Raw genomic sequence first — 16,507 nt, forward strand, 5'->3', positions numbered from 1 at the left:
CGAATTTATGCTTTGGAGAAGCCCCGTGGACAATTTGTTGTAGTCCCACTTATAGCCTTTTGTGCTCAAAAGATGAACATCTTGGGGGGGGGGGGGGGGTTAGCCCAACAGCAGTAAGGTATCATTTGTTAAAGAATCCAAGCAGCAATAGGGTATTCTGTATTTTTCCAAGAAACCCACAGTCTAAAAAACTTTCGACAAATATTAAAAAATACACAACTGGAATTAGAGGAAGTCTACTGTTATAGCAGCCAAATATGCATGTTTCAAATTGTTAAATACATAAAATTCAAAGTCATGTGTAAGACTAAGAGGAAAAAAGTTATTCTATTGAACACTGTGGGATTTTAACATACATGAGGCTGCAGAAAATTAAGCTTTGGTAGTTTCCTAAAATTTCAATAATGAACTTCAGCAACTCAAGATGTAACCGTGGCAAGCCCTTTTCTTTACCTTTAAGAAAATACCCGTTATCTCAAATTAAACAATTTGAAAAGTCTGTAGCATGCCAATCTAAAAATCCTATGGCAATTCACACCCGCGCAGGATTTGTAAAGCCGTGCAAGCATTTTCCATGTAGCATTCGTATGCCTGTAGGCTGTTTGCATGGGAAGCCCTTCGCAGCTGGGAAGAGCGTATTGTTGCCAGGAGAATGCATTTCATAACAAATTTACTGAGCTCAACAATATCACTTTTATTCCCTGCGTCTCGGAAAAGGCCAGCAATGCTTCTTTTCAAATGAAAAATTTGTATTAAAAAAATGACTTCGAAAATAAACTATTTCAGAACCAAAAGGCTACAAAGTTATATGAAAGACTTAACACTGCAGCATCTGAACATATAGAAGCCTTGATGTTTAAATGAAACAAAGGAGAATACAAGAACCTTTTTGGTTGTTGACCATGGGGTTGATACATTTACAAAATAACCATGATTTTTATTTTATAGAAAGCGAAAATTGAGCTGAGCAGTTACCGAAGACATTTGTTTACCAACAATGTATGCTTTATTGAAAGTTGACAAGTGCAACAGTTAAATACATTGACGTGTTACAACTGTTCAGAGACCATGCACGACATATGCATACTACCTTACAGCTTGTACTGTATATCCCATTTTATTAGCAGAAAGTGGTCAGCATCTGGAGTGTTTAAACCAAAAAACAAACTTAGGTGAACTGGATTTTACTTCAAAAAAAAGATATTCAGTCAAGGCAAATCCTGAAAAAAAAAAAAATTACACGAAAATCTGCCATGTCCTCCACAGCTGTGCAGTTGTGTTCCTGGCTAACACCTTCTAGTGCCTGATGAACATACAGCTAGGGCTATTCTGGCACCTAAGGGGATAGCAGCTTTAAAATAAAAAAAAATAATAAAATAAGACTATTCAAACAATTCAGATCAGCCAATGATGCCACTAAATTTCAATCTGTACAACCTAAGTAGTACTTACAAGTGTTCTATATTACAGAGTACTTACACTACATACACATATACAGTAGGCAACTTAACTTCATTGAAATAATTATCCTAGCGTCCAATAGCATTTTCTTCTCGAACTGTTCTGCGCACAATCTGCCTTAGAGCAAACGACAAGAACTTCAAACGAAGGGCTCAGCTGACTGATAAAATAAACATGGCGGAATAAACTTCAATACCCTTAATTAATAGAAACATGTATGTTGAGGTCTGCAACGTGTTTTCAAGCAGACTCTATCCCATAATAAAACAACAAAAAGGGAAAGCCCACTGGTTATTTTCGGTATCGCCCAATCAACTGTTTTTGCACCCACATACTTGATAATTCTTTTATCATTTACAGCACAGCATAGGCAGAATAAAATCAAATAAAAAATAATGATAATAAACACAGGGACAAAGGTTCGAGGAATCACAGCGTGCATAACAAGAGTTCCTAATATTTACACAACCAGCCTCAGTCCATGCTGGAAATATGGTGTGTTCCCAATATTCAAAAAAAAACATCAATAAAGTCAAAATAGAAGTTGCAGGTGGAACAGCTCTTTAATACTGAAAAGGAAAAAAAAAAAAAGAATATATGCCGGAAAAATGGATGCTGAGGCAGAGAGGGGACCGGGAGGCACAGTTGAAACCTGCGTATTCAATATGCTGTGACGATGAGGCACATCCAGCGGTGGGTGAATCTTAGGGAGTTTCCAGTTACTGAAATTATCAGGACACTTCATTTAAATAGAAAAAGCTGATGTGTTTGTATGCGCTCCACTAAGTAATGAAGTCAATGCTCTAACGCCCCCAAAAGTTCCCATCAGGTGCTATTTTACATTCTTGTCTTCAGAACGAAATGACCCGATTGTGACAAAAGCCTTCAGTATTTGCTGCTATAATATGATGAGAATGCTCACTAGTATTGTCAAAGTAGAGGCAGCCTCCTTGGAAAGTGTTAATGACGACGTTCAGAACAGTGTGGGCAATGACCATTTCGAAACCTGCTATGCAGAAGGGCCAGAACTTTGTGAAGAGGGTTGAGTTGGTGCTGGGGTATTTCCTGCAGGCTGTGAGCAAGATGAGTTAGAGGAGGAGGGAGGGGAACCACTCTGGAGTTGCGCCTGGAACTGGGCAAGCTGCTCGGGACTTGCCAGTGTCTTCAGCAAGTTGTTCTCCTGCTCCAGTTGAGAGTTCTTCTCAATGAGCTCTTTAATCTGCTCCTTCAAGACCTCTACCTCCTCCCGTACAGCATACATCAGGTGGCTTTTCACCAAATCCTGCAAAAAAAAGTAAACACATCAGTGTGGTCAAATGTCACACACAAACAAAAGTAATTAGAAGAAATATTTTAGAGGGTGAACAAGCCTTATAAATACTCAGGTGTCTACAACAGAGGTTTTGCTTCTCTTGGATGAGCACATTAGACATTTTAGGTCAGTAAAGCATGCACTTACTGCTCCACCTGTGCTAATTTGAGAAAATCCTGAAGAAGGCATCTAGATTATTTGAAGACTAACGGAATGAATGTGCGGTAACATCCATACTTTGAATTTAAAAATGTGTGAAGGAGTTTATACCACGTGGCTTGTTTCTGTCAAACTAGAAGAGCCCAGACTAACAATACATTGAACAGCTATGAAGGTATTCCAGCTGCCCTCGAGGACTAGTATCCATGGCATTCTGGGATTCATTCAATAGGCATTCACCACATCCGATGGGTCCCACCTCATGGACCAACCATGGACCAGGCATCTAGTGCACCACGTGTTATTAAATCACTTGACCAACACACACTTCTTTATGTTTTAGTAAAGCTGCCCTTTGAGCTATAAACCACTATTACTATTATAATATTATATATTAAATTAAATTCTACGTTATAGTAAATAAACATGGATCATAAGAGCAAATCATGGGTGTCGGGAGGGAATACATATATAGTCCTGTATAACTATCGGGACCAGGACAGCCGCTGAATGTCCAGTACGGGACATGGCCTTCCCTGTGACAGACACACGATGAATATGTTTGCTCCTCAGGAATTTGACAAGAACTGAGACCTCTCACCCAGGGTGCTATATTTTGGGACACTGTGGTATCTGTAACAGCCCGCCATCTTGCCAATGTATGTATGTTAAAGTAATACACGTGTGACAAGCGGCTCTCGTAGCCTTACCCGGATACTGGCTTATAGTTGTCTAATTATCATGAACTTTGTATCTATCGCTCTAATAATGCTGATGGGGAAAACAATATTTCTATGTGTGATTTTATATATATATATATATATATATATATATATATATATATATATATGTATAGATAGTATATAGATTAAATATTCTTTTAAAGGGCCAGTCCCATATTGTGCACAGGTTAGTGTCCCCCATTATTGTAGACTTGATGCAGCATGGCTCAGTGACAATAGCGAGCTCTTCCTGCAGCCAGCCCGGCGTACACCGGCTGCAGCTAGTCTGAGCCGAGCAGGTTGCCGCATAGTGCTTTCCTCCTCAGCGGTGACGTCACGATGCCCGAGAAGCGCCCTCCCACTCAGACTCTCCAGCAGCCAATCAGCGGCGGATATATTTATAGCCGGGAGTTAAAGGTTCTCCTCCTGCCTAGTAACAGCGAGCAAGGAATCGCGTGAGAGCAGCAGCGGTGCTAGCACAACCCTGGGCAGCGCTCCAACAACAAAGAGCGGGCGCTAACCGCAACCGTTCTCACTACCCCAGGTGTGCTTCCCGCAAATGCCCCGGCACCAACTGTTATTAAATACCCCTATTACACCAACACCGTGATGGGATAAGGTACGGCGGGATGATACACATCCAACCTGCAGGGATCCCAATACACTGACTGTGTAACAAGCACCCAGAGATACACGTAAAAGCCCTTAACGTTGTGTATTGGTCCGCAATAAATAATATGTAACACAGAACTTACCATGGCTTGCTCGATCTTGTTGTCGATCGCTACAACACTGGCACCGGAGGCGCTGAAAGAGAAACAGAAACGCGGTTATTAGCGCCCACGCTGCTAGACGAGCAAACATCCTCCCCGATCACCACACAGCCCTGGGTGAGCCCCAGTACATCTGCCTCGTACCGGGGATACCGTAACGGCTCACACACCGTGCTCCCCTCCCTAGCAGACACTTCTCCTCCCCCCCCCCGCGCCGGTACACAGGTGCTACGGCACCCCGAGAGCGTGATCACCCGCTGATCTCATTACCTATTATCCAACTTCACCGCCGCGCTATCAGTGCCCAGCAGCGAGGACAAGAAGGAGATGGAGAACTGCCTCAGTTGGTAAACTCCTAGATCCATTGCTGCTGCCGCCACCGCGCTACATTGGGGGGATTCATGAACGCCCCTGGCTGGTGGTAGGGAGGAGATGAATGAATGCAGGGCTGCCAGGTGGATGTTGGGGGTTAGACCTCCTGCCGGGTGGCTGCCATACAGGGCGCGGGCAGCGAGAGCCGCGGCGGGCTCTGTGATGCTGGGATGAGGATGCTGCTGCAGCAGCTGCAGGGAGAAATGTCCCAGATCAACGCTTCCCAGGCTCCCAAGATCATTACATAATGTATGCATACTAGGTATCGCCCATTGGCGGAGCGCGACTCTGGCTCCGCCCACCCAGCGATCCGTTGGAGGGGAATGTTGGTTGCTCTCGGTGAACGAGATGGGGAAGCCCTCATTAAACGTCACACCGCTGGCTATGTAACGCAACCATTTTCTGGCGACAATGACACCTCTAATGGGGGGGTACCATTAATGGGCCTGAGAACGGTGCCAGCTTCTAAGACTAGGATTTAGCCTCTACGCGGGCCAGGCTACTATTAACCTTCTGACTGCCACAGGCACCTGCATGCGCCCCCCCCCCCCACCGTAACTCGGGTTACCATTCATTCATACCGCTGCTGGTCTAGGGACATTTACCCGGTGTCTTCTATTGGTCTATCCACCACTCTCAAAGCGTTTAACACCCCTCCCCTCCCTCGTTTCAAGCAAGTCGCATTGCCCGTTCACGATACAGGCTGTATAGCGCTATAACCTACATCACGCGAGTAGCGAACTACCCCATATCTTCCCAGTATGAAGGCGGTACAGGCGCTTTATAAACAAAGCATCGCTCACACCAACCTGCCACGCAGTACGAGAGACACCTGCCAGGCGATGGGCCGCAGGCAGCCTATGGATTCTATGCTGTGGGGCTACGTATCGGACGCTATGAAGCGACGCCAACCAACAGCCGCACCATTTACAATGTTATACTGCCCCCCAGTGGAGCAATGGCGCATTTCAGTCCATTTTCTGCTCTATCTGCTTAACGGCCACAGACAGCCCCTGGTACACAAAACCTACAACATGAGGATTAGGGCTGTGAAACCATCCAACTTGGGTAAAAACAGGGGTCTACAGCTAATGTGGACTCTTGGGTCAAAGGTGATACTTTTTTAATCAGACTCTACACTTTATTTCTACGGTTACCAACTTCCTCTAAAGACTTGATCTTCGCTTGGACCTATACAGGTGTATTCATTGTCCCAGTCACTGATAATGTGACCATATAAAGGGTCCAACATAAGAGTGAATATAATCTGCACTGCCATGTGTTCTGGCAGCCCGACATACTCATCAGCAGTGCTTAACTGACTTGCCAAAATAGGTAATATAATAAAATTAAGTTTTAAAAATCTAGATCCTTTTTGTATCTAACCCCGATTATGTCTGCAAACAAAAAATTCACTTGTTACAGTAAAGTAAGTTAAAAATAAATTTAACATATTAGTCAAATATGGGGTCCTTAAAAGGTACTAATGTTATAACAAAATGCTGTCCATTTATCAGACGGGATCTTATTAACACATAAAGTGCTTCTCTTGATTGAAATGGAAGATCACTCCTGCATGTGATTGGCTGCTTCAAGCAGCCACAAGTGGTGTAAAAAAAAAAAAAAAAAAAAAGACCATAGATGGCCAGTGTGCTGCAGCTTCTCCTTAAGGTAATAGCCGTAATGTAATAGCTCTTTGGTGGGCCTGGAAGAGACAACTGTCCCTTTACTCTGATGGAGAGCACATGAATGCCATCATGATTTAAGGTTCAATAGGGATATCTGTCACTTTGCAGCATGCCAGATATATAAAATTTTCTTTTTTAATTAAACGTATACATATGCTGGCTGGACACTATAAACAAACCCAAATTTGAAGCAATTATTGTACATCATCATGTGACGCAAACTGAACCGAAACTAAGACAAAACTAAGATAAGAAGGTATCGTATAGTCCGTTAAACAATATTCCTTAATATGTTAATATTTCAGCTTTGTACTTTAATCTTCCATCCAATTTAAATCCTTTGCATATACCGCCGAGTGACTACATTAAGAAGTCTGCTGTACGCACATCTAGTGGGTGTAGTGAATGAGTAGAAGCATTTCTTACATCACTGAGCTTTACTAGCGAGAGGTAAACAAACGGACATGGCTGGAATCACGTCAAATAACCAAAATTAAAATATTGTTTTTTACATTAAAAGTTTGATGTTTTTACATGTGCAATTCTAGGTAACATTTTGCAATTGTACACGATGGGCGAGCCAGACAGTTACTGCCCGTATCAGGACGCTCTTGTGCCGAGGGCTCTCGGTTGACGGCTGCTCTCTCGGACTTTATGTCTCCATTTGATTTTCCATTCGTTGCGCGCTGTGCATTATATGCTTAGACATTTTAAATATGTCACGGGGGTTTCATTTATTACGCTTGTGGTTTCCAGCCTCATGCTCTAAACACCGGGTTTGTGTAAGTCAGCCAGCATGCTGATGCAAAGGCTCGCAAGTAATATTAATTATCCAGAATGAAATGGAAACACGTATGCCGTACATGAACGCTTTCATGTCAATGTTTGTATTGAATCAACACACAGGACTGTACAATCTGATTAGAATAAAAAAAAACAACCATTTTCATGTGACAACAGATGTCCTGCAACCATCTCAACACCGTAAGAAAACGTTCCGGCGACCCTCTCACAAGAGCCCTGTGCATCACACTGACCGCTGATGTACAGCGTGTTTAAGAGCTGTGTCCAACTGCTAAGCGACTTATACCTTTACATTTGTCAGGCTTTTCTTTGTAGAAGAGGGCCTTACACATACATACGGTTGGTACGGCGCGTTTCATGGAGGCGGTTGGACGCAAACTGCAGATTAGGCATTTTTACCCTACAATGTATAGATCAGGAAAAAAGGAAAGGCGACCGCATTTGGACAAGGGCAATTGTTTAAAAAAAAATAGAAGTGACCTTTGTAAACTTCATAAGTGACAGCAGACTATTATGAAACTGATACATTACTACAAAAGCATGTGAAAGGTGCCCATAAAAGCTGGGGCCAGATCCATCAGGACAACTACTAGCTTTCGGCGTAGGAAGGTGCAAGCCATAGGCAGCTGGAGCCTGAATGCGCCGGACAGACGCACAACAATTAAAGCGGTTAATCTTTCTCCGTGTTAGCACACAAAACTGCGTGATGTTATGGGTTGCAGCGAGCAATCTTGGATTACAGCACGCAAGCCATTCACGTTCTCAGTAGCCACTTGTTTGCGTTGTGACGGCAAGCGCTCAGGAAAGCACTTGGGTTTGTACAGGATAAATACAAAAACCAATGCTATGTACCAAGAGGAAGCCTTCAAACCAAAAATAGAAATACCTCTTTAGATGCTGCTCCAGCTCCAATACAAGCACCTTCATGATTTCTACGCAACAGCACCTGCTATGGTGAATTCTCCATTGCACTGAAACCTCCAGGGTGAGCCTGCCGAGTAGCTTGCAAAGGAAACCTTCATGTGGAATCATTTCATTCGTCTTTCCGTGCAGCTCGTTCCCATTTCTGCACTCGGGGCGCTTTGTGATTTCTATGGTACACCGAGGGGGGGTGATATCCTTGCAGTCTAGGACATGCCAGCCTGTGTACGTTTGCTGTGGTTGTTAGTGGATGGCTTGCTTTGTAATCAAGAGGAGGAAACGAGGACAGATGATGACATCACAAGCTGCTGGTCATGTGACATTGTTACATAAAGCTTCAAGAAAGATTAAAATCTTTATGACTGGGAGATTTCACGTCTGAGCTAACATGGTGCTCACTTTCAACAGGGAAGGCTAATCCAGTTATGAAAATAGCCATCACTTCCCCGTGGAGCCTGGCTGCTAATTGAAGGCTTCCCCCCCCCCCTATAATCGACTTATGGAGCCAGTTACTAAATATCAATGTACACCGAGAACAGTCCACCGCCTACCAAATCAATGCTAACACCAAAAATCAGCAGGCATTGCTTGGGTGATACTAAATTCACATGTAACTAGCATTAGGACAGAAAGCCCTGCAGGGTAAATATACCTTTATGGCAAAAATAACCATATGGTTTTTTTTTTTTTGGTTTGTTTTTTTTTAAAAAACAATGGGACATTTTACAAAAAGCAGCACGTTCTAGGTGTTCTCAACAAAACAGGTTAGTATAGAATGGGGTTGCTAGGATACGGTACAACAAGCCGGTCAGCACCATAAAACGCTTGACCAGTTTTACCACTGAAGAGCAGAACATCTATGGACTGGCGTTCAAATATGAATACGACTTTCCAAAGAGCCAGACTAGTTACCAGGACCAGAAACCCCAACAATTTGCTTCATTAAATATTTTGTAATATTACCGTACAATGCTGTTTTAGCGTTATGACAGGCCTACGTACATTTACACGTTCTACACTTGCTCAATGAAACGTGCCAACTTCAATTAAATACACGGCTGTATCTCTTTGCTTTATTATTTCAGCATTTAAATAACATTTCACTTCCCAGTGGCCAGCAGCTATCTGGCACGACTAGTTCAGCGACGGGAACACCAGGTTTGAGTGTTTTTACGTGTACACGCTTTTGAAGAGACGTCTGAAGCACGTTTTGTATGTTCCAAGCTCATTTCCACTTTGCTTCAACACTGACCTCAGATGCACCATGCCTACGCCATTGTTTTATTTTTATTATTATTATTATATGCTTGGTATATCAGTTTACAAATGTTCCAGGTAAGACCATTTACCAGAAGATGTCTTAAGATTTAACTAATCGTGTTTTGTGCTTCCAACACTGTGCTATACTCTAAATCCTTGTTTAAAGATTGTATACCATGCAACAGTAGGCAGAGCCAAACGCATAATAGCACAATATATTTATTTTTATTCCTTACTTTAGAAACGTTGTGCATTCTTTTAGAGATGCCCATGTCGGTATAAGTATTTTATTTTGCCTCTTGTACAAAGTCTCAAATATATATAATTTCTGAACAAAGGGCACACAATCAAGGCGATCTGAATCTATAACCTACACGGTTTTATGATAAGTTTTTCCATATACCCCATTCTACGCGGCTGCGGAATACGATGGCTCTATATAAAAATACAATAATAATATGTTGACACAAAATCACAACACACAACCTGCATTGGCTGTGTGAATCTCTAAAGTAAGTCATGGTCTCCTTAGCACAATACCAAGATCCAGGGACCTCCAACAATAGTCAAAAGGGTAGCAATGAATATTGACTATAAGATGTTTAAAGTGTGACACCATAACATTAGCCACGTTTTGCAGTAATTGCTTCCAAAAACAGAGGTACGCATCTTGAGACCATACTCAGCCCTTCCCATGGGGAAAGGAACAATAAAATCCATAATGGAAACTTAAATCAGTTGTAGCGTTGATTGAGCGTTGCTTTACTTTTGTTAAACTGGTTTATCTCCGAGACATCCAGGCAAATGTTGCAGCGGATGCTGGTTCGGGGGACCTCTCTAAATTGGGTTACCTGCTATGGTTCCAAAAAAATTAACCCAGAGCAACACCAACATTTTCACAACAACTGTTCACTGAATCAGATAAAGAAAAAATGTATGTCTCTTTTTTAACTTAAAAAGCACAATTCTTTCACGTTTCTGCACCTGATATAGAATCTATGGCTCGAAAAAGACTGAATTCACGTGGATTTACATTTGCATACATCATTAGTTATGTCATTAGTATAGTGTACAGCACAGCAATAACACCTTTTATTAATCCTGTCATACGCAAGATCTGCGTTATACTACCAAAAAGCTGCAAACAGCTGCAACCGAACTGAAATCATTGCTAAGTTATGTGTGAACACACTTTAGATGTAATAGAAACCAAAGCGAAGTTCTTAAACCAACTAGATTAACCAGGGGACCGAACGTATTGAGCGGCTATGAAAAACAACCTCTGGCTACAGCTGAAATGCCTCAAGTGCAAAGATCGGTTTTCTTCTGCTGTCACATTCAAGAACTCAGCCGGGCTACGCGTTTCTCTCATTGTGCTGAACTGATCAGCCTCTTATATAAAGTGACATGTCGCGCACGCATGAATCACCATTCCGGGTACATCCTGGCAAGTTCTAGCCACGGACAACAACGCAATATATATTTCATACTTCAGGGAACTTACTGGCAGCTTGTTTTCTTGCTAAAAAAATGTGTAAGCTTATAAAGCTCAGAAATCCCACTAGAGTTTTATTCACTAAACAGGAGTCCGGAGGAAGGCCGCCTTTTCAACATACACACCTCACTACCTATTACAAAGGACAAATCTCACAGTCTCTCCTGTAAAAGTACTTTGGCCCTGTATGATGTATAGTTAAATCTGATTTCATGACAGTCACCCAACTATGTATTACACATGGAAAAGGGACTCCCGCTAGCCACCGCGACCATGGATTTTAAACAGAGGTGTAGCACTAAAGACATATGTAAAGCAGACATCAAAAATAGGACAAAAAGGTCCTCAAGATCCTGGCGGACTCTGCGGACATGCATGAAAATGTAACGGTTACTTATACAGAGCAATTCAGGTGCAAGGCGGTAAAAGTGGGGCAATCAACACGGACATTCCATTGGTTGCTATGGTGACTGCACCAAAAGTTATACGCTCTAAAAGAGTATATTCTGATATTAGACTAGTCTGAATGTGCTCATTTAGCAGTAGGGTTTTGTGCATTTAAGTTTACAGAAATGGACCGAGGAATGCTAACACTAGCATATTATTTTTATGACAATGCACCAAAGATAAATATTTAATCCTGATTCAGCACCAGGTGTCTGTTATATCATTCCTTCCTGTGGCCAAATTTTCAAAGCTCTCTGATTTATTACGCTAGTGCAAAATAAAGACTCAACAGCTAAGGATGTGCTGACAGGCAACAAATAAAGTAAAAATACATTGATCAGACATTAAAAGTGATAACACAAAAATGTTTCTTATCAACACAATTACCGGTATTACATACGTTAAACATTTAAAGTGTTTGTGTGTTTACCATGAGAAGGACCTAAAACAGACTACCTTCATGTCATTGTTTTAATGTGGTTGCATGGCTATCCACAATATTATAATTATATGTATATATTTTTTTAATGCCCAATTGACTACTGCAGAGTTACCCTTCAAATAGTAGACCCGGGGGAAGAGGGCTGCAATGAGCAGACAATAATGCAAATATTGAACCCACTAACGAACATCCTGATGAGCCATTTACAAAGAGAACACCCTAGATAAGGGTTGGGTGTTATGATTTACCAGTGGGGCGTTCGGCATATAGTAGGGAAAATTTTTCTCCTTGAGCATAAAATTCAGTGCTGTATAGAGTAATGTAGGTTAGCATTGACAAAAAACTGGTTTTGTCTCCTTGTGTTCCCGTAAACCTCCTTTATCTGCCAACATGGAGGCCGCCATTGGGGTCAGGTGTACTTCTGGTGTCTTTCCCTGCGCAAACACCACTTTGAGCTCTATTACAGTGCTAGTGAAGCCATGGTTATTTTTCTCTTCATGGACTGTCGTTAGTCAGTGTCCGGCTGACTGAGCCATTCTGTTTATCAGGAGATGTATGATAAGGATGGCTAATAAGACAGCTGAAGACATGTTATGCAAACACACAATGTTTTTGAAAACCCGATAGAAACAAAAAAAACGTGAGTTACCCTTTATGTTTAAGGCTACAGAACTCCGGACTCATAACAAGGGACAATAGTAAAGGGTTAATTCAAGACACCATCAGCTCAAACCCATCCAAAACGAATACAATGCGTCAAACCGACAGAGTGGCTCACCACCGGGAAGCAACAGAATATATAAATCAATGTGTCGCACCTTTTAATCGTAATGTTATATACTACTTGTTATGTCCCGTCTCCCCACTGTACAGCGCTATGAAATACGATGGCGCTATATAAAATAATTCCTTAGGGACTTGTTTGTTGCTATATCCAAGTGGATTGGAGGGGTTTCCGTATCCCTTGGGCTCTTTCCTCTTTTATCCAATTTAATGACAACATCTAGCGGTCCGTTGTTATCCACCAATCACCCTACCTCTTCCTCGCCTTCCCTTTAACCTTTTAGCTCCCAGCGGCACAGCAGATTCACTTCCATTGTTAAAAGCGGTGGGAAGCCCTTATAGTGAAATATAACAACCTATGGTGCCTTCAGCCATATTTCTCATGTACCTATTTTTTCCTTCCCAATAGCATTCTGTGCACGAGCTCTCCCTTGTTGACTTCCTTTCTCTTTCCACTCCCTAGCCTTTTCCCTGTGCCCGCTACTCTATTGTTCGAAGTCTCAAAATAAACCAACAGAAGCTGAATGTTGTTAAAGGTACACGCCAGCCATCATATGCACTTTAATGCATGTGAGAGGGGGGTTACCTTATAATTGAAGGTTTTTGTCACCAGGATTGCATCCAGCTATTATATTCATCCCATACAATACACATACTGTGTGTCTGAGGATACTACGGTCCGGTTTCCTAACCCATTATATGCTGCCCGGATCTAGCCTATGACTTAGAGATCACTTGCTGTCTGAATCCTGCATCTTACAGTTCCATACAGTAAACATGATTTCAATAGGCATGATAAACATTGGCACCCCCTCCCACACGTGTAAACTACGGGGAAAGGGATCCCAGCTTTCTGCTTCACCCCATGAAGTGATCGCTGCTTTATTGTTAAGTTGCTAATTGTTATGAACCGGTTCACGCAGCCATTGTAATGGTGGGGTGAAGGGAGGAGTGCTAGCTTTCGGACGGGGCATTTATTCGATAACGCTGAATGCGACACGCTGCCTTCTATTAGGGGAACTTAAAAAAATAAATACCGCCAACAATTACACTGATTAACAAAGGAAGTGCAAGCCAAGGATAGTTTCACTTTACTTAACCCAAAGCCCACGGAAACTCTGGCCATCACACGCGGCGGTTTGGATCTCATGTAAGGAGGCGTTCTCCAGGAGAGTAAGATAAACCGATCATAGGGAGCATTTATGAGAGTTTCAATTAACTTAAAATACCCTGGATGTACATTATCAACAAACTGCCCACCACTGACCGATGTTAATATAGTTAACCATTTCACTTACTGAACTGCAATCACACAACACGTGCAGCAATGTATTTATCTTAAAATTGGTGAGCGTTACTCTATTATAAAGTGACATTAAAAACAAGTTTTTTTTTCCATTTTATACACATGTATAGTTTTCAGTTTTTGTTTTTTTATATAAAATACAATGTTTTCAGACAGATACATAGTTGTCTTGTGAATGTGTTCTAGCTCTGGTATCCTGTTAGACAATCACCCAGACTCCGTAAGTGTATTGCCTTTCGGTAAACACTAGAAAAACAATCTTTGCCCCCAGCCGGACACTCCGACTAAGGAAAGCCTGTGGAGGAAAACAATGAAAGCAGGAGTTTGTTAGCCTTGCCAAAAAATGAATCAGCTCAGTGTGGGGATTATACGGGAAAGTCACCCAAAATAGCACATGATTGACACTAGCAGCAGGCTACAGGCCGAGAGATAATTCTGTTCCAATCAACTTCCTTTAAACACATTTCCTCCAATAGTACACTACGGTATACAGCATTGTACTTAGGGCTCAAAGGAAATGTGTATTTGTTCTCGGGTCTTCTCCTGTAAGTACTGTTATATGCCTGATCCGGGGCAGTGTGTATCTGTTCTTCTCCTTTAAGTACTGTTATATGCCTGACCCAGGGCTGTGCCCCATGTGTACATGTTCTCGGTTCTTCTCCTGTAAGTACTGTTATATGCCTGACCCAGGGCTGTGCCCCATGTGTACATGTTCTCGGTTCTTCTCCTGTAAGTACTGTTATATGCCTGACCCAGGGCTGTGCCCCATGTGTACATGTTCTCGGTTCTTCTCCTGTAAGTACTGTTATATGCCTGACCCAGGGCAGTGCTCCCTCTTCTGCTAAACTGTTACAGATAACTCCTAAAGAGATAAACAAAAAAAAATATATATATAAATTACACATTTGTGTAGCGCTGGAGACCAGTGTCCCAAGGACCACCAACCAAGGGTTAGTCAATGAAGAATATAGTGTATATATTAATAAACACCTAAAACCAGGACAAAATACATTGTGTCTTTTAAAAGTGCACTTTTTCCTTGCTGTTAAAAGTCGTAAGGGGGCATCCATTTAATAAGAAAACGCAAGAAGAAATAAAATGTGTTATTTTGTCTGGCAAACATTGAAGGTAGGGCAATAAAAAGAAAATGCTCTTGTATATGCAAACATACAAAAAACATACACTGCAAAATAATTTTATTGCCGGTGTCGTGTTCTGGCATTGGCGAGTTCTGGCAGTTCTCTCCCAAGGCTACCTCCACCCACCTTGGTAAGCCACAATGTGCTTTATTTTGTAGGTCTGTAGGCAAGCTGGAGTCTTCCTAGTGCTTGAAACGGTACAGAGGAACACTACTGCCACACGGTGGCTTCCATTGGCAAAGCATACAAAAACCTAGTAAAGAGAGACGGCCGCTCGGTAAAGAGAGACGGCCGCTCGGTAAAGAGAGACGGCCGCTCGGTAAAGAGAGACGGCCGCTCGGTAAAGAGAGACGGCCGCTCGGTAAAGAGAGACGGCCGCTCGGTAAAGAGAGACGGCCGCTCGGTAAAGAGAGACGGCCGCTCGGTAAAGAGAGACGGCCGCTCGGTAAAGAGCACCGTGCCAAGACAGCTCGATACTATTGTGCTTGCAACAGTCAAGTTCCAAGCATCATTCTACGTAAGACGCAGAACGTAAGCATCATTCTACGTAAGAGGCAGAACAAAAGATACCACGACCAAGCTGGAAGCCAGAATGGGTGTTTTTAAGTATTATGTATAAACTACATAATCACATTCTTTTAAGCCTTAAACACTGCCCCCTTACACAATAAACACGTGTATGTTGCCTTAACTGCATTACGGCGCAGCGAAACTGGTGTCATACAGATACTCTAACGTACCACCGGTGTTCTTGTGCTGCTATTTTATTTAATACCTGTGATCCCTGAGAAGGCCTTTAATTCCAAGGGATTGTTGTACCCTAAAAATCATACTATTTTGCCATTTTTACCATGTGTTGGTTCAATCAAGAATCTTGTTTATGTGTTTGATGTAGCCTACACCAGGGCTCGACAAATCCCAGGCGCCAGGTCGCCATGTCGACTGATAATTTTGTCCTGGCGCCTAGGTGTTTGTGAGCCAAACCAGTGGCCGAAACACACATTCGGCAAAATGGCTAAATTTAAAAAAAAACAACAAAAAAAAACGTCTGAAAATAATCCCCGCAGGGGCCGCACTGCTTAGCTGTGCGTTGCCCTTAATGTGCAAGCAGCGTCTCTTGTGCTGGAGTGTCCACAGGAAGCAGGAAACCAGAGGAGTCACATGACTGCTCTGTTCCTCTTCCCAGTGGGCGGGACAAGAGAAGTTCGTGCAGAGAGACAGAGATAGAAGCAGCAGGGCCCCTATGGAAGTTTGCGTGTGAGAGATCTGCAGTGCAGGTAAAGGGGTGAAGGAGGATGAATGAGTGTGTGTGATAGCATGATTGTGTAAGTGGGGGGAGGAGCATGGCACATGGGACTCTAAATGATGTGCAGCATCAATACACAAGGGAGGCAGCAAGCCAGGTTTCAGCATGTACTCCTAT

The 16,507-nt window shown here is 42.5% G+C and overlaps 1 protein-coding gene across 1 annotated transcript in view; it reads right to left on the reverse strand.

Annotated features, from left to right (window-relative positions):
• Positions 1-2,470: 2,470 nt before the first annotated feature.
• Positions 2,471-16,507, reverse strand: part of LOC149279487 (TSC22 domain family protein 1-like) — a 41,563-nt gene continuing 27,526 nt past the window's right edge. Inside the window, exons 2-3 of the mRNA XM_089501116.1 lie at positions 4,410-4,461; positions 2,471-2,743 (exon numbers count right to left, since the gene is read on the reverse strand). Of these exons, the coding sequence (XP_089357242.1) occupies positions 2,471-2,743; positions 4,410-4,461 (325 nt within the window). The remainder of the gene's footprint in view (positions 2,744-4,409; positions 4,462-16,507) is intronic.

Source organism: Sceloporus occidentalis, unplaced genomic scaffold, assembly GCF_023333645.1.
Source record: "Sceloporus occidentalis isolate IW3139 unplaced genomic scaffold, rSceOcc1.0.p SCAF_164, whole genome shotgun sequence".
Classification (NCBI taxonomy): domain Eukaryota; kingdom Metazoa; phylum Chordata; class Lepidosauria; order Squamata; family Phrynosomatidae; genus Sceloporus; species Sceloporus occidentalis.